The following is an 18,525-nucleotide window of genomic DNA, read 5'->3' as shown; positions in this document are numbered from 1 at the left end:
TGTCTCCTAGCCTAGTAGGAAGAACCAGGAGAAGATATAGGGGAGGTGGCAGGAGAGGTCTGGAGGAAAATGGGGAGGGGAGGGGGCAGAGGTGGTCTTGGAGAAGATGGGAAAGGGGAGGCAGGAAAGAAAGGGATGGGGAGAGGGCAAAAGGGAGGGTGGGGGATGGACAAGGCAGTAGAATTTCCTGGCTGGGAGGAAAAGGGTCAATATTCTGGGTTGTGATTGGAGACCAGATCACTCCAGTGCCCTGTGAGTTGTATAGAAGTAGATCCTTTGTATTACATTGCTGCTCCCTGCTTTCCATTGATGCACACTGCGATCCTTCAGGCTGCGATAAACATGATTGCACTTGGAACACCGGCTGGTAACAGTGGGCAGCTGCTACAGAAGAAATGGAAGGTTGCAGCTTGTTTTGAACACTACCTGCATAAAGAGTCACCATTGCTTTCATTGGCTGTCCTTCAAAGACACAAGGTAGAGGAGGGAACCAGCAGAAAACCTCAGTGCCAGAGATCTGAGTTCAACCCTGAACCCCGGTGCTGTCTGTGTGGAGTTTGCACGTTCTCCCTGTGATCAGGTGCTCCGGTTTCCTCCCACATCCTAAATACGTGCAGGTTGGTCGGTTAATTAACTAAGGACCCTCACCATCTGGGACATGCCCTCTTCTTGTTACTACCATCGGGGAAGAGGTACAGGAGCCTGAAAACCCACACTCAACAGTTCAGGAACAGCTTCTTCCCATCCATCCATGAACCCATGAACACTACCTCATTATTCCTTTTTTTGCACAATTTATTTTTGTAATTTATAGTAATTTTATGTCTTTGCACAGTACTGCTGCTGGAAAGCAACACATTTCACATCATGTAAGTCAGTGATAATAAATCTGATTCTCAATGTAGAGAGAATGAAATGGGATTAATGTAGTATGAATACAAAATAGTTAGCACTGACTCAGTGGGCCGAACAGCCTGTTTCCATGCTGTATCTCTTTGACTTTATGGGAAGTCAGGAAGAAGTTGTGAACCATTTGACCAGACATACTCCGGCAACGGTGCTTGAAAAATTACCCTGAGGAATGAATCCAGTGCTCCGTTCTCCATGAACTCTGTGATGATCATCACCGGTCGACTTTTGGTGACCACTCCTTCCAAGCGGATGATGTTCGGGTGGTCGAACTGACCCATGATGCTGGCCTCACTCAGAAAATCCCGCCGTTGCTTCTCGGAGTAGGCAGCCTTCAGGGTTTTAATCGCTGCATAGATTTCTCGCTTCGCTGATAGCTTGAGACGGCCCTTGTACACTTCCCCAAATTCTCCTGGGTGGGGGAAAGAGGGGATGTGGGTATACAAGACAAGGTTAAGTAAACAAAAGAGAAATCAGCACGTCAATTTACCAAAACAAAAAAATTCTCCAATTATAGCCACAATGCAAACCCGTCAAAATATAGCCCACAAGTGAGAAGAAAAGTCAATGCGCACAACATCTCAAATGCAACAAGATGTACCTGCTCCAATTACTTCCTCAATTTTCACACACGAGACATCAATCTCCTTGGCAAACTCCCGGACGGCCTCATTTGGATCCTCGTAAGTGAATGGATCAATGTAGATCTTCATCCCAGGAGAACCTAGGGAGTGCAGACAGCAGGTATCAATCAAATCAACTGCCAGCAGGGCATTTTGCAAAGCTGCAGGATCTTCCCGTCCACCTCTGGTGCTTGTCATGAATATAAAACACTATACTCTGGGAAAAAAATTGAGACTTAGACTTCTTTATGTACCAAACAGATTGTGGTAAAGAGATGGCTTTCACATATCCCCTGACTGAGGAAATCCCTTGGTTTATAGGATTCCTTCTGTTTTCAATGCACAAATATATTCTCCCCACAATACAGGTTTGCTGGAGATATTCAACAACTTGAAGTAATTACAACAGAGAAGGTAAGCAGTGGTGAGATGGCAGATTTGATTGTGTGAGGAGAATTTAAAATGAATCCATCAAGTTTTTTGCTCTGCTTTCTCTTGGCACAGTCCTTTTCAACAAGGTCCATCAGCATACATTGGCATATATTCTTGCCTCATTATAATACTGTTAGGTCCCAGTGACCAATAGGTCAAGTATCTGGAGTGAATCTTAATCATTTTGCTCAAATACTAGTGCTCACGTTTGATCAGATCCTGAAATATTAATTGCAGCCATTATATTCCTTCCTTAACTTGCTCCACTTATGGAAGTCACAGTTAATGCTGGAGAGCAATCTGAATGGCAAGCAGGACTGGTGCTGAGACTCTGTATCTAAGGGATGTCGATGGGAGCCCTCCTTCCCACAGCCCACATGAGCCTTTGTTATAACTTCTCATCCACCTTTGCATGTCCAGTAGGTGAGAACAGGACTGGGTTTAACCTTGGCGTCAAGAAATTCAGGTGGCTGAATGCTGGAGATTAGGACAGTCATTGTAAGCCACTGACAAGAGGGATGGCTTGGAAGCAAAATGGCCTTGGAAGTGGTCTAGGTGTAATCAGCCATCAGGAAACCTGCAAACTCTACCACAAGGATGGACAGGGAACACCACCACCCGCCAGCTCCCCCTCTAAGTTACTCACCATCCTGATTTGGAAACATATCACCAATCCTTGATCACAGCTGCATGATAGTGCAGCGGTTAGCGTAATACTATTACGGTGCCAGTGATCGGGCTTCAATTCCCACCACTGTCTGTAAGGAGGTTGTACGTTCTCCCCGTGACTGCATGGGCTTCCTCCGGGTGCTCCGGTTTCCTCCCACATTCCAAAGACATACGAGTTAGTAGGTTAACTTGTGTGTAATTGGGTGGCATGGGCTTATTGGGCTGGAAGGGCCTGTTACCGTGCTGTATAAATAAAGTTTCTTAAACCCTGGAATTCCCTCCCCAGTAGTACTATGGAGGTACCTTCACCAGAGGGACAGCAGAGGTTTAATAATACGGCGTCCCCCTATTAAATAGGGATGGGCCATGAATAACGGATCCACCCCACAATTTTAAAACCTCTCATTTTTACACAAGAAGTGGCAGAAACTTGGAACTGCCCCCTCTCCAAAATATGCTGGGTTAATTGAATGTTTTTTCAAAGACTGAGTTTGGTAGATTTTTGTTGAATAAGGTTATCAAGGGGAATGGATGAAGGGACAGTGAATGGAACTAAAACTAAAAGTACAATCTGAGTGAAATTAAAAAAATTTAATCTGAAACTAAAAATTATAATCTAAGTGAATGGTGGAACAGACCCAAGGGGCTGAATGGCCTAATCCTCTTCCTGTACTACCCTTCAAAACTGCCGAGAGGTGTTTGCCTCAGTGTCACCTCTGTGACAGAGGGCGAGAACCACCATATAATGGAACCATTGAGCCCATCGTGTTGTGCTGGCTGTTTGAATCTGCTGTCCAACGGGACCCAGAGCCCTGTAGGGATTTTCCCTTCACACGCACCTGGATCCAATTCTGCAGTCAAGGTTACTAGAGTCAATAGAACGACACGGCATGGAAACAGGCCTTTTGACTCACTGAGTCCATGCCGATCGTCAAGTACCCATTTAGTCTTCTCCTGCATTGATTCCAATTTTTTATCTCCCTACTTTCCCACCAACTTGCCCCAGATTCTACCACTCATCTAAACACTTCGGGCAATTTACAGTGGCCAATTAACCTACCAACCCACACGTGTTTGGGATGTGGGAGGAAACTGGAGCACCCGGAGGAAACTCACAGGGTCATAGAGAGAGTGTGCAAACTCCACACAGACAGCACTGGAGGTCAGGATCAAACTCGGGTCTCTGGTGCTGTGAGCAGCAGCTCAGTCAGCTGCGTCACTGTGCTGCCCATTGAATCTGCTTCTACCATTCTCTCAGCGCAGTAACCTGCTGTGTAAAACATTCTCTTGCCCTTGGTTCATCTGCTTTCTTGTTTATTCTCTACACTCATTTGCCCGAAACCTTAAAAATAAAGCTGCCCCTCTTTTGGCCGTCCCATTTATTTCCCTGGTCCCACCAGTAATTCATAGTTCAGTGGGCATTCTGATCTCCCAGAATATGTTGTGTCTTGGAAAGCAAAGTGTCCTGTATAAAGGGTCCCTGCAAGTTCTCCAAACAGCCCCCCTCCCCCCTGCCACCCTGTTAGCTCTTTTGCAAGGCTTGCTACAAATTCTCAAGCAAAGTATATGCAACAAGAGGTGAGAGTCATAGATTCACACAGCGCAGAATCAGACCCTTCAGCCCACCAAGTCCATGCTGACCATCAGGTACCTCTATATACTAATCCCATTTACCAGCAGTTGGTCCATAACCTCCCATGCTTGGTGAATCAAGTGGTCATCTAGAGTACCTGCCTCCACCACCCACTCATTCCAGATTCCAACTGCCCTCTGGGTGAAAAGGTTCTTCCTCAGATCCTATCTACCCTAAACCAATGACCTCAAGTTTTAAACACCCCGTCTATGGTCTCTACAGTTCTCAAACCCTTTAATAGTATTAAATATTGGATGTCTGACAAGTTATCCATCTCACACTGACAATTAGTATTTCCAGAGACACACTGTTTGGTTATTCAGAGAGTTGCTGCCCTGACCATTTTACAAGGTGCAAGGGGCAAGGGGAACAGTTCTAAATCATCTATTGCTTCAGTTGTTCCCAATGCTCCAGTTAGTATTTGAGGCCTGAAAGCTGATCCAGAGCTGGAATAGAGCCGACAGTACCACTCGTAACACAATCCTTCTCGTGCATTATAAAGCATCCCCTAGTTGACGGCTGATATAATATTGTGACTGCTCTACAGCAATAGGAGCATTGACAGCATATAAATCTATCCTCCAATGTTAAAATTCTTTGACACACTTTACATCTGATTTCACAGTGCAAAAATTTAAGCACAGATCTTTGACTGGATAAGGTTACCCCCATATGTAGTTTGCTATTAAACAACTCAAGGAACTTTGAGCACAGTTCAAATAATGTGTCAATCACAATCTCTTTCCCTCTCCTGCTAATAAGATCTAACTCCCTGATTACCTCGAGAGAGTATAGGCTGAGACTGCTGTATTTCTCCAGATATAACAAACCCACCATCCCAGGAATCACAAGAGACTGCAGATGCTGGAATCTGGAGCAAAATACTGTTGGAGGAACTCAGCTGGTCGAGCAGTATCCTTGGAGGCAAAAGCATGGTCAACATTTCAGGTTGAGACCTTGCATCATTGGAATCAATCTGATAAACTTTTGATGCATTCGCTCTATTGCAAGCAAATCCTTCCTTTGGTAAGGAGACCAGACCTGTACAACAATACTACAACTACAGTCCCACAGGTGATCTAACAGATTTGTCAAACTGGATAAATGGAGCAAGACATCTGTGCACTTGCATTCAAATCCTCTTGTGATAAAGCCCAACATATCATTTGTCTTCCTAATTGCTTGAAGTAGTTGCATGCGAATTTTCAGTGATTTGTGTACAAAGACATCCGGGTCTCTCTGAACACAAGCACCTTTCAACTCTCACCAATAAAAAAAACTCCACCTTTTCAAGTTATTCAACCAAAGACCTCACATTGTCCCTCATTATATTCCATCTGCCATGCCCTTATCCATTCACTTAACCTGCCTAATCTCCCCGAAGCCTCTATGCACAGCCCACACTGCCAACTACTTTGGTATCACCAGGAGACTTGGATAGATTACATTCAATCACTAATATAGATTATGAACAGCTGAGACCTAACACCGAGCCCCGCAGTAATCCACTGGTTACAACCTCCCAACACAAAATGAGCTGTTTATTCCCTTTGTCTTCTATCCAATGATAATATCCTCAATCCCTGCTTTAGTAAAACTGTGCACTCTAATTTGATTTAAAAATCTCTTATGTGGCAATTTATAAAAGGCTCTTTGAAAATCAAGTACAATGTATCCACTGGCTCTCCCTCATTTATTCTACAAGCTCAAAACATTGCAGTAGATTTGTTACACATGATTTTCCTTTTTCTAATTCATGTCAACTCTACCCAATTCTATTATTATTTTCTTTGCTATCACTTCCTTTTTAAAAGATTCCAGTATTTTCACCACCATTGAGGTCAGGCTGACTGGTATGAAGTTCCCTCTCTTCAAGGCTGCAGTTGGCTTTTGCAGCAGCATAGAGTCGCCAAGGACCCTGCCGCTAATCCACCTTGGGATCGAACATACAAACACTTGAAATGTTTCTCCAGGTATGAAACTAGCTGTGAAGTTTCCCTGGCTATTGCTCACATCCACCTATACCTAGCATGTACATACACTTAGGTACAATTCACCCAATTCACAAGGTTATCCGGGAGTGTGGGCAATGCACAGATGATCATCATCGGAGACTGAAAAAAAAACACTGCAGAAGCTGGTAATCTGAAGGATCTGATGAAGGTCTTCAACTGAAATGTTAACTCTGTTTCTCTTTCCACCTGTTGAGTGTTTCCTGAAGTTTCTGTTTTCATTTACGCTTGCTGGAGAGTTTGGTATGCTACCTGGAAAAAAATGACGTGTGAAGCTAGTGATGAGGGAGGGACTTCAACCACTTCCTTCAAATGGAATCCTTGTGCAGTAAACCTCCCATAATCTGTCATCCAATTGCTCGAAAATACTGATGGTTTGATGGTTTGATATCTAGCTCACCAAGACCCTGTTCCAACACTTTCTTTAAACACAATGGGGTGCCTTTCCATGCTTCTTCTAGACTCACCGCAGCCCTATTGCTACATATTCTTAAAGCACATTGGGGCCACATGCCAACAAGAGAGTCCAACAATCTACCCTCAGCCCCCATCATCAATCTTCTGGGGACACCACCGAACAAAACACCTGTTGCACCAGTCACATAAAATACAACTGCTGCAACAGTCTCGTAGGCTGGGTATCCTGCAATGAATTACTCACCTCCTAACACCCCAAAGGCCTTTCCACCATCTGTACAGCACAAGTCAGGAGCCTGGATGTGTGCAGCACCAACAACTCTCATGAATCTCAACACCATCCAGGACAAAGCAATTCACTTGAATGCATTCTTATCAACTACCCCACTGGTGCACAGTGTTGTACCACCTGCAAAGTCCACTGCCTAGGCTCCTCTGACAGCACCTCCTAAACGTACCACCAAGAAGGCCAAGGGAAATACTTTCATGCGAGCACCACCACCTACAGATTCGCCTACAAGTCACACACCATCCTGTTCTTCAACCTCACTGGATCTGGCTCCTGAAACTCTCTTCCCAGCAGCACTGTGGGAGCACCTTCACCACAGAGATTTCAATGGTTAAGAAGACTGCTCCACCACCACCTTCTCAAGGATGGGGAAATAAAACATTGGCACTGAAAATGATGCCCAGATTCTGGAACTGAATTAAAAAAGTTACTGTTTAAATCTGATGAGGGTATCTGCCCTCAACACCCTTACAGATGTTCCAAACTCCCAGCACCAACTGGGCAGAAAAAAATGATTTTCATACCCCCTATATTCCTTCCCCTGTTTTCACCATCCAGGATCAGCTAGTTTCATATCCCAATGCCACCCTCTGTCCCGATATCCCAATGCTGCCCTCTCTCCTGATATCCTAATGGTGCCTCCTTTCCCGATATCCCAATGATGCCTCCTTTCCTGATATCCCAATGCCACCCTCCTTTCCTGATATCCCAATGCTGCCCTCTCTTCCGATATCCCAATGCCACCCTCTCCCGATATCCCACTGCAGCCCTCTCTCCTGATACCCTGCTGTTGTTCTCTTTACTAACAGCCCAATGCTGCCCTCTCTTCGAATATCCTGGTGCTGCTCTCTCTCTCCCGAAATCCCAATGCTGCCTTCTTCCCTGATATCCCATTGATCGCCTCTCTTTCTATATCCCATCGCTGTTCTCTCTTCCGATATCCCTCTCTCCGGATATCCTGGTACTTCCCTGCTGTACTCCTGGACCCTCCCTTCAGTTGGTTTCTGCAATGGTGCCCCTCTCCACTTCACCTCGGTGAACAGTTGAAAATCGTCCTCATCTCACCTTCTGCTGGGATTGCCGTAATCAGCACCACTCACCCCATCCGCCAAAAACAAAATCATGGATCAATTTTTGAGACAAACAGAGAGAAACCACAGAGATCCAAAACCAATGCACTGACTCACTCCCACTTGGTAGATCTATGCGGTTCTGAGTGACACAACAAGTTTGAGGCTGTGATCTAATAACACTGTGTGTCTTCGCTTTCTTGGAAAGCCTTGAGAAACAGAATGAGAATAAAAAAGCAAAGACCAGCAGCTTTTGCCAATGACTAACACAATTACAGCAAAGTGCTTAGGGTGAGCTCTCGGTAAGGGGATGTAAAATGTGCTGCTACTGGGGAAAAGACTCACAAATCAGCTCCCCTGTCTCCATAATACAGCGATTTGGAGGGACCACATCGCCTTAAGTGTCTATATTAAGGTTCGCCATACTTCAGAATTCCCTGACACTTTCATGTAAACTGAGATTATGCAGGAATATATTCAATCTTGAGCTGTGACAGTGTTTATTTCAATATATTTTCAGATGAGTGTGATTAGCCAGCTGGCACCATCTGGGAGATTAACAACTTCCCATTAACAGGGTGCTGTGTATACATCAGTGCCATATAAGCTGTTAGACACATTACCATTTACTGCTGGTTATGCACTCCTCCTAATTTACTCTGCACAAAACATGCAGTCGTACATCCTTTAAGACACCATTGTCCAACCCTGGTGTTATTCCATGCTCTCTGTTTGCAGCTCACCATTTACCAGTTAACCACAGCTATGTGTCTGCATGAATCTCATTATCCCCTTCGTGAATGGCACTCACCCAGGAAAATTCACAGGCCTGAAATTCACCTGCTTAGGAGTTGATCTGCAGCACGCCAACTGATGTTTTAGTCCCGAGTCACCCGCAGTAACATTTCTTTGTGACCAAGGCCCCAAGAATTGCCTGCATGCATCCCTTCATGGGCTGTACCACTTAGGAAAGTCCAGCAATGGAGAAATGGAGAAGGTTTGGGGAATGGAGGGCTGGCAGAGGAGAGAAGGGTCAGTAGTCGGATCCAAACATGACTGGGAATCTCTACCAGAGGTTGGGGCGTGCCTTGATCTGGAATCTGGTCTATGCCTGGATAGGAGGGTTGCAGACTCAACTGGAGAGCAGGTAGTCACTTTGGGGCCTCAGTCAAGTAGTGGGCAGGATATCAGTTAGGGGTCGGAGCATCAGTCAGGGGTCAGATTGGGAGTTGGGGCGATGGACATGGGTCAATCAGAGAGCCACGTTTTCTGTCGTGAGTTGGGGCAAGAAGGTAGGAATAGGATTGGGGACTTGGGCATCGTTCAAAGGTCGGAATGCTGATTGGCATTGGTGTGTCAGTCATTGGAGCTTGGATCAAGGAGTTGATTCTGTGTGTCGCGGCCTTGGCCAGATGTTGGGGCCTTGGTTGGGGGGGAAATTGAGGAGTTGGGGTTTCAGTTTAGGGTGGGTTCTCGGCCAGGAATAGGGTCCTCAGCTGGCTCAGAGCTGTTCTGTCCTGTTGTGTGGTGCCTGGGGAATGACATCACTCCACGTGTGTCTGACTCGGAACTGTATCACTGGTGTACATATGATTCAGGACAACAGTTGTCCAGGAGAATCTCTGAAGTGGCATCTTTTGATCCAGGAAACAGTCCGGGTGGCTTTCCACTGGATTGTTGTACCTGTAACACTGAACAAAACAATACTTCTCGTCCCAAATGCTCAATCACTGCACTCCTGCCACAGAGACAGGCAACTTATCCCAACTGCCCACACCGGCATTTGCCCCACACAAGAGCTTCATGCCATCTCTTGCCCTGCTCTGCCACTATAGACCCCTCACTTCCCTTTAGTTCAATCACCTGGTGACAGTCATTGCTTCAAGCACCGACCTTTTTTCCCCTTTTCCAAGGGGGTTTATTCAGTGATTACAGAATCACATTAATACAATATTACAGTGCTTCATGATTCACACTATTTACAGTATTAAATTATAACACAGCCATCACTATCAAGTACACACTCGAGCCCCTGAGGTGCCCACTGGTCCTAGAAATCTCCCATTGTACCCATGGACACAGTGTGCTTCTTCTCCAGGGACACACAGGCAGGGATGTAACCCTGGAAGAGGGGCAGGTAATTGGCTCAGGCAGAACTCTTGACTGCCCGCTGCCTGGACTTGTGGCCAGCTTGGCCAGGCCCAGGAGCAAATTGACCAGGAGATTCCCTGACTGACACAAACCCCGCCCCTCCGCCCCCCCCCCCCCCCACCACACTGGGTGCCGAGCACTGACTCTGGTTGCATATTCCACAGTCCTGCCACCCTCTCTGCACAAGTTTCTCCCACTCTTGGTTCAACATTAAAGTTTACATCTATGTTCCTTTGTGTTAGACCCCCTCGGTCACTATCTCACCCTTTCATAATTTAGTTCTTCTATCACATCATTTTCTTACTTATCCAAACAAGGATGACTTGTATTTTAATCCCATTAGAATCAGATATATTATCACTGACTTAAATTATGTGAAAATTGTTGCTTTGCAGCAGCAGTACTGTGCACGCTTTTACCATTTTTACCAGGTTAGAGATGGTGGCTTTATGGTTTTCCCAATTCTCTCTGTGGTTGGGGAGTCAAGGAATGTGACTTGGTCATCCAGTCCCTCCAACTTGCTCTTCACTCAGTAAGATCCTGCTGATTGTTTCCAGTTGGCCACCTCTGCTCCACATCCATTGACAACTCACCTAACAAAACTCTCTCACTTAGTCCCAAATGCCTCAGTTGTGCTAACATCCATGGTCTTTTAGGAGCAGGAAGTAGCAATCCACACTAACTCTTGTATGGAGAAGAGCCTTCTGATTTCACTCCTGAATTATCAAGTTCCAATTTAATATTCCATTTGCCTTTTCAATAGCGTTTTGAATCCCGCTGTAAGCCTTTAATAATTTGCGTGCTCCACATGGTGCTCCAATCCTCACTATTCACAAACACTCCCAGTCATCTTCCTTCATTCCAAGGTTTGTGACTTTGCACCTGCACTTTCTGCTCATTCACTTAATCTTCTGTCTCTCGACAACTTCCTAAACACACCTGAACTACTTAGCATGCATCCCAGGATCAACCACTGTAAACTATTACCAAAGATGAGGCTTGAATGCACTGAGAAGAATGTACATCTACAAGGCCCAAGGCAAACTTGAGGTACAAAACCCCATCTTCTGTCTGAGCATGTTGCAGCCTGCAAGACTCAATATTGTATTTTACAGCTTTTTACACACACTTTCTTTCTCTTTGTATCAGAACTGGACAATTTTGCCTTCTCATTATCTTGGCCCAATTTTGTCTTTTTCTATTAGTGCAGTCTGTGCAGCTTGGCATATCCCACAGACTTGCTGTTAACAAGACATAACGTAGACAAAGAGGCATAACATGCTCTTAACAACCCCCATTAACCAACTTCGGTCTCACCCTATCGGAAGTATCCCCTTTGTATTATCCATCCCTTTCCCACCTTCTCTTCAACTGAAAACTCACTTGTTTTTCTCTTTTTCCCAGTTCTGATGAAGGATCCCAAACCTGAAACATTAACCGTTTCTCACTCCACAGATGCTGCCTAACTTGCTGAGTGTTTCCAGCATTCTCTGTTTCTTTTAATCCCAATGTATCCAATTTTAACTCATGGCGATAATTTTTCAGCCCTGGCACCATCCTCATAAATCTTCTGTGCACCCTCTCCAGTGCACTCACATCCTTCCTGCAATGTGGTGGCCAGAACCATGTGCAGTACTCAAACTGGGTGTTGTACATAGTTCTAGCATAACCTCCCTGCTCTTTAATTCAATGTTTCAGCTCATAAGGAAAGGCACTCCAAATCCTTTCTTAATACCTGCGTTTAAGGATCCATGAACATACACTCTGAGGTTCCTCTGTTCTTACATACTTCTCAATATCCTCTCATTTTCCTCTCATCCTGACACTTTACTCTGTACCGTTATTGTTTTTACCTGTACTACCTCAATGCACTCTGTACTAATTCAATGTAACTGCACTGTGTAATGAACTGACCTGTGCCAATCGGATGCAAAACAAGTTTTTCACTGTACCTCGGTACAAGTGACAATAATAAACCAATACCAATTCTTTCGTTTACTGGAGTAGGAAGTGCTTTCAATAAAATTCCCTGCTCAACTCCTTGTATCCCCATTCTTCTTTTCATTTCCCTGCACTGAAGTTGGAACTCAATTTCAACAGCCAACATTGATAAAAGCATGTACAGCCATGAAGGGGCACAGACATTAGTGATAAAAGGGCAGATCTCAATTCTCCATGACCAGGAACCAGCTTGGCTGATTACCTCTTGATTTAAATTGGTGGAACAGAGAATCACCCTGGCTCACCTAGAACGCCTCCTGCCCAAGGGATACTATATCACTGCACTTGGATGATCCAACAGCACAAGACTCATGCACAACAAACCTGCCCCATTCTCCCTTGATTACCCCTTTCAACAGGAAAAGCAACAAACGTCTAACCTTGTTTCCAGGAATTATAAAATCTCATGATACAGAGAAAGGCCTACCAGCCCATCATACATGAAGTAGTCCAGTTGTCTGATTAAATTCCCATCACTAGCTTCTTTCAAATTTACTGAAATATGCATTCTTTGGCTTCACACAGGCTATGCCTGGTAATTGAGCAACCCACGGGCCCGACGGCTGGCCCTGCCCCTGCAAACCCATGACAGGGTAGGGTAACCCTACCCCTTGCCCTAAACCTAACTCCTCCACAGCAATTGATCATCCCACGGGCCCGACCACCAGCCCTAACCCTGCAAACCCACTCAGTTGCACAGATCTCCTTAAAATCCTCCCCTTTGATATGAGCCACGTTGGAGTTTTTACTGTACTAAAGTTGTTTTATTTTTAAATACAAGTTGTTGTTGTAGTTCAGAGAATCATGGAGGGATACAGCACAGGAACAGGCCCTTCAGCCCACAGAGTCTGCAACAAAAACCAACCACCCATTTTCACACTCATCCTATCCTAACCCATTTACTTCCCCCACATTCTCATCCCGCAGGTTCCACCACTCACCTGCACATTAGGGGCAATTTACAGCAGCCAATTACCCTATCAACCTGCCTGATTTTCGGATGTGGGAGGAAACTGGAGCACCTGGAAGACCCAAGCAGTCACAGGGAGAATGTCCAAACTCCATACAGACAGCGCTGGAGGTTGGGATTGAACCTGGGTCAATGGAGCTGTGAGGCAGCAGCTCTACCAGCAATGCCCCTGTGTCACTGAGAGCAGTTAAGAGTCTTGCATGTTGGAGTGGGATAGCTACGTGTAGGCTCAAGGATGGCAGCTTGTTCTGCCTGCAACCAGTCCAACTGCTTTGTGGTCACCCTGACTGAAGCCACTTTCTGCTTCTAGTTGTTTTACCACATTCTCAAAGTAAGCAGTGAGATTTGAACCTCCGAAAGTTGGTGCTCTCTGGGGTCACTCACCTCGCCCGGTGCTGTAATGTTGAAGTTTATCGCTGTACACAGCCTCTTTGCCATATGCACGTTTCCTGAAATGTAAAAAAAAAGCAAACATGTGACTCCTGTTGGTCGGAACAGCTGTATTGTCTGAGGATACATGGGGGAAGCAGGTGATCTGATTCCTTAGACTACTATCAGGCAGATTTTTAGCTAACTCTGCAGCAGTTCCACAAAGTTTTCAAGTAAAAGTCCAATAATCTGACTTTAGGCAGATTTTCTGGACTACTGGAAGTTATTCTTAGTAATAACCTAACACACATTCAATTCTTTTTTTTGGATGTAGTACATATTATAATAAATATTCTAGTGAACCCAGTAAGTCTGAAGGGAGTAAGACCCGGGGATCCAGTGCCTTTCAGTGGGGTGGGAACCAGAGCCCTGGTAAGTTCCAGAGGAGCATGGGAATTGGGGCCCCACACTTCAGGAGAGTGTGCTCCAGATGCCAAACCAACAGGATTTCCAAATAATCATATGGTGGATTATCAGAATTTTATTGTGAAAGTAACAACAGTAGCCAATCTGTTGATGGGTAACCCCTTCTTCCACGAAGCCACCTTGAAACAAAAGGATCTAATATTAGCAGAAAACTTGCTCCAATTACTACCTTGTTCCAGAAACATCAACACCCCTTACCCTGGACAAACCTTTATTACAAAAACTCAAACTGACCCTGGCATCTGCAGAGGGAGGGAGACTTCCTGAATTTCTCTTTCATGTGATTTCACCTTGAATAGGCTCGTTCTGAAGGGTTATTGACCTGCAATGTTACCTCTGCTTCTCTCTCCCAAAGACACAGCTGACCCACTCAACATTTTAGTTCAAATTGCCATTGTGGAATATATTAAATATGGCCTTGTTCAAATATTCCAGTTATGCCACCTTGCTTTTGATTAAAATAGTTCCTTCCTATATGTCCTTTCAAATATCACTAACACTTGATGAAATCTCAGTAGATCACTCATCAATCCCTAAATTCAAAGGAAGAAAGGAAGACTTGCATGGACACATCACCTTTAATGACCACAGATCACATTATAGCCAGTGAGATTCCCGTATAATCTACCCACCAAATCCCAGAAACATCCATGTCATAATGCTTAGACAACCTGCCCTCTTTTACTGATGTTTATTGGTTGATAAATATTGGCCGAGGACATCAGGCTCTCCTGCAGACATTACTTGGGATCTTTCTCATCCACCCAAGGAGGAGGTCTTTCCACCTCTAAGGTGGCAATTATGGCAATGGAGAATTCTCTCACTATTGCACTGAAGAGTCAGTCTGGATTATGTGTTCCAACCTCAGGAGAAGGGTTTGATTCCTTAATCTAAGAGACACAAGTACAATCAACAGAGTCTGGATTGATGTTGCCAAAGGAAAACTAGCCAATTTATGCAGCCTGTCTTCACAATTTAACTCTCCAAGTATTAGACTCAGAGCCCTCTGCAAAGATAGAACCTCCTTCAATGATCTGTGTTAGCTAAACTGAATACAGACTCTGAACAACTCCAGCAGTACTTTCAGCCTCACGCATTCCACAACCCTTGGGATAAGGGCCCCTTTGATATCTGGTGTGTCACCAGAGGAAGTGCAGGAACAAAGTGGTCAATGAGTTAAGAGCTGGGGTGGAGGGGGGCATTGGAACATGCTTCATCCTTCTCGGGAGATATGAACATGAAGATGCCTGTGCTGTTCCCAAAACATGGCCTTGTACTACTCCTTACTTTCAGTGTGGCCAATAAAAATAACACAGCACTTTCTCCGCACGCTTGACGATTCACATTTATAACAACCTGCTGCAGATGATGGAGATGGCTACCAGCGAGACAATGAAGACCACTCCCGCAGCTGCCGAGCCTGCAATCAGCGGCAACTGCTCCCTCAGGTCAGACTTGTAGTCATCTGCAAGAGAGAGAAAAGGAAGACAGTGAGAAAGTTCACTGCTAATCGATGCAGCAACAAGTGAGGCCATTAAAAGATGATCATACTGGAGGCCTTGATTCAAATGCATCAGCACCACTTTGCGCTGGCTTATGTTAATATGAAAAGTGTGTCAAATGCATTCTGACAGCATTAAACTGAAACTCTCAGCATCTTCAAAAAGCATATTTCCTTCCTATCGCTGCCTTTGCTTTTAGGCTTCTACTTAAAGTGCCATGTAATTGAGTTAGCTTAACTCATCCCACACTGCATTTCATTTTCTCCTTTTAAATTGCAAAACTCTTGCTTCTAATCTGCTGAAGGTGGCTTAACAAAACTGATTCCTGGGCTTTCTTGAAAGGGGGTTCACTAAGTCCAGCATTCCAACTCTTTGGAATTCCCGTCAGAGGGAAGAACAGGGACACAGAGAAGGAGCTGAATGGTAAAGTTGGGTGTCACCAGCTTAGGCTCTAAGTGTCATACAGTCATAGATTTCTACAGAAACAGGTCCTTCAGCCCAATTTGTCCATGCTGACCAAATTGTCTACTTGAGCAAGTCCCATTTGCCTGTGTTTGGCCCATATCCCTCTAAACCTTTCTGATCCATGTAGCTGTCTAAATGTCTTTTAGACATTGTAATTGTGCCTGTCTCAACTACTTCCTCTGGCAGTTCATTCTATATACCCATCACCCTCTGTGAAGAAGTTGCCTCTCAGATGCCTTTTAAATCTTTCCCCTCTCACCTTAAATCTATGCCCTCTAGTTTTAGACTTCCCAACTTCAGGTAAAAGACTGTGACCTTATCTATGGCCTCATGATTTTATAAAACCTCGCTAAGGTCACCCCTCAGCCTCCTACGCTCAAGGGAAAAGAGTCCCAGTCTATCCAGCCTCCTCTTAAAGCCGAAGCCCTCCATACCCAGTAACATCCTTGTGAATCTTCACTGCACCCTTTCTCACATCTGTAGCGGTTAGTGTGATGCTATTACAGCGCCAGTGATCAGGGTTCAATTCCTGCCCAGAATAAGATAGTGGGGGGGAGGCGGAGGAGCACATGCAGGCAGGGGATAGGTGAGTTTTGGTGACAGGTGAGTTTAGGTGAGAGGGGAAAGGTAGCAGGTGGGGGAGGGGGAGAAGATGTAATAAGCTGAGAGGTGACATGCAGAAGAGGCCGAGGGTTGAAGAAGGAGGAATCCAGTAGGAGAGGGCAGTGGAACATGGAATAAAGGATCGGGGAGGGGAGGAGATGGGCAGCTCATCACGGTGGAGGAAGGGAGCCATAGGAATAAGGGAAGGCAAAGTAGTTGGGTGGGGGGGGAAGAAAAAGAAGGGGAGGGGTTACCACAAGTTAGAGAAATCGATGTTGAGGCCAACAGATTGGAGACTCCCAAGGCGGAATATGAGGTGCTGTTCCTCCAACCTGCGCCTGGCCTCAACGTGGCAGTAGGGGAGGCAATGGATAGACATGTCAGTATGGGAGTGGGATGTGGAATTGAAGTGGGTGGTGTCTGTGATAGAGGCCAAGATGTACAAATGGTGGTATGGGTGCTGGCAGAAGAGACAGGGAGGCTGGTTACTTACAGCTGATCTGAACAGAGAAGGTGTAACTAGGAGATGAATAGAGAGAGAGGAGGGAGTGAGAAAAGGACAATGCTGAAACTGTCACTGGAAACAAAGTGATCACTGGAAACACTCAGCAGGTCAGGCAGCATCTGTGGTGACAGAGTTAATGCTTCAGGCTGATGATCTTTCAGTAGAACTGGCCAGTTCTGACACAAGCTGCACAGGGTGGTTATCATGTCCCATTATAACATTTCATTGTGCTTTCTGTTTTATCTTAGTTATGATGGTTGGGGAGGGGATGTCACTTGAAAATTTAGTCCTGCTTGAAGGGGTTTCTTCACACAAGGTTCCACATCATGTGCTTGCTCGGTACCTGAATGATGAACATTTTACTGAAGGTGCCACTAGTTTGGTCAATATAACAGGACTAGAGCTTCTTACATATGTAACAGACGGGCTTCCAGCTTGCTTAGGACATTGAGAGTGGGCTGAGATTGAGTGAAGCTGGGCCTGCACAGCTCAGATCCTAAGCCAATATGAACTTGGAGCAGAAGAAGGCCACTCAATCCCTCAGACTTCTTTGCCATTTAATAAGATGATAGCTGAACTGATAGTAAGCTGAACTCCACGTTCCCACCTATTGCTGCTAATCTTTCACCCCCTTGCTTATCAAGAAGCTACTGATCTCTGCCTGTTTTCAAATTATTTAGAGACAACTCCCACTGTCCTTTGAAGTTCTAAAAGCTCATAGACCTATGAGATAGAATGTCTACCCAGTTGTCATTAAACTGTAAGCCTGAAAAACCAGTACCCAGAAGAAAGGGTCCCATGGAGCCAGTCTTCATGGACCTCATGACATCACCCTCCACACCCCATTGATCTCCTCCTCCCCCACCCCACCATCCTGATATGCCATCAGGCCAGTGGTGGGGTAACTCTGCCCAATATTCCCCTCAGCGAAATCGACAGTAGCGGGCAATTCAGGCAAAAATAAATGCTTTTGAAAGTCAACTCAGTTACAACCTCTGGGGGAGGGAGGGCGTCACTTGAAGAGCGGTACGTGGTGATGTGTTACTGAAGGGCAATTTCAGGCCGAGGCTGGTCCAACGGGTTAGGTTGTGCATGGTCACCTTGCATGGATCTGAAATTTGGCCACAGCCAGTCCCCTACATTGTCTTTGGGCACAAATTCCACTGTCAAGGCTGAACAGGGAAGGGCTTTGCTAATTGCCAAATAAAGGTGACTCAGCTAATGATCAAAGAGTGATTTATAAAACATTTCTTAATGACCCATTTTGCATGATAGAAAAACCTTTTTAGTTGTGTGTCTCAGATGTGTGGAGGAAGATTCCTTATTTTCTTCGGGTGACCGCTCTGTCGAGCACCTTTGGTCTGTCTGCTGCAACAGCCAGGATATCCCGGTGGCCGGCCACTTCAATTCCACATCCCA

The 18,525-nt window shown here is 45.3% G+C and overlaps 1 protein-coding gene across 1 annotated transcript in view; it reads right to left on the bottom strand.

Annotated features, from left to right (window-relative positions):
• LOC127572111 (ephrin type-B receptor 1-like) overlaps positions 1 to 18,525 on the bottom strand; it is a 507,089-nt gene that overhangs the window by 82,217 nt on the left and 406,347 nt on the right. The window contains 4 exon segments of the mRNA XM_052018998.1: positions 1,074 to 1,321; positions 1,511 to 1,633; positions 13,561 to 13,625; positions 15,388 to 15,496. Coding sequence (XP_051874958.1) covers positions 1,074 to 1,321; positions 1,511 to 1,633; positions 13,561 to 13,625; positions 15,388 to 15,496 — 545 coding nt within the window.

The sequence above is a fragment of the Pristis pectinata genome, chromosome 6 (assembly GCF_009764475.1).
Source record: "Pristis pectinata isolate sPriPec2 chromosome 6, sPriPec2.1.pri, whole genome shotgun sequence".
NCBI lineage: Eukaryota > Metazoa > Chordata > Chondrichthyes > Rhinopristiformes > Pristidae > Pristis > Pristis pectinata.
Note: the sequence above shows the minus strand (reverse complement) of the source record. Positions and strands in the feature narration are given on the sequence as shown.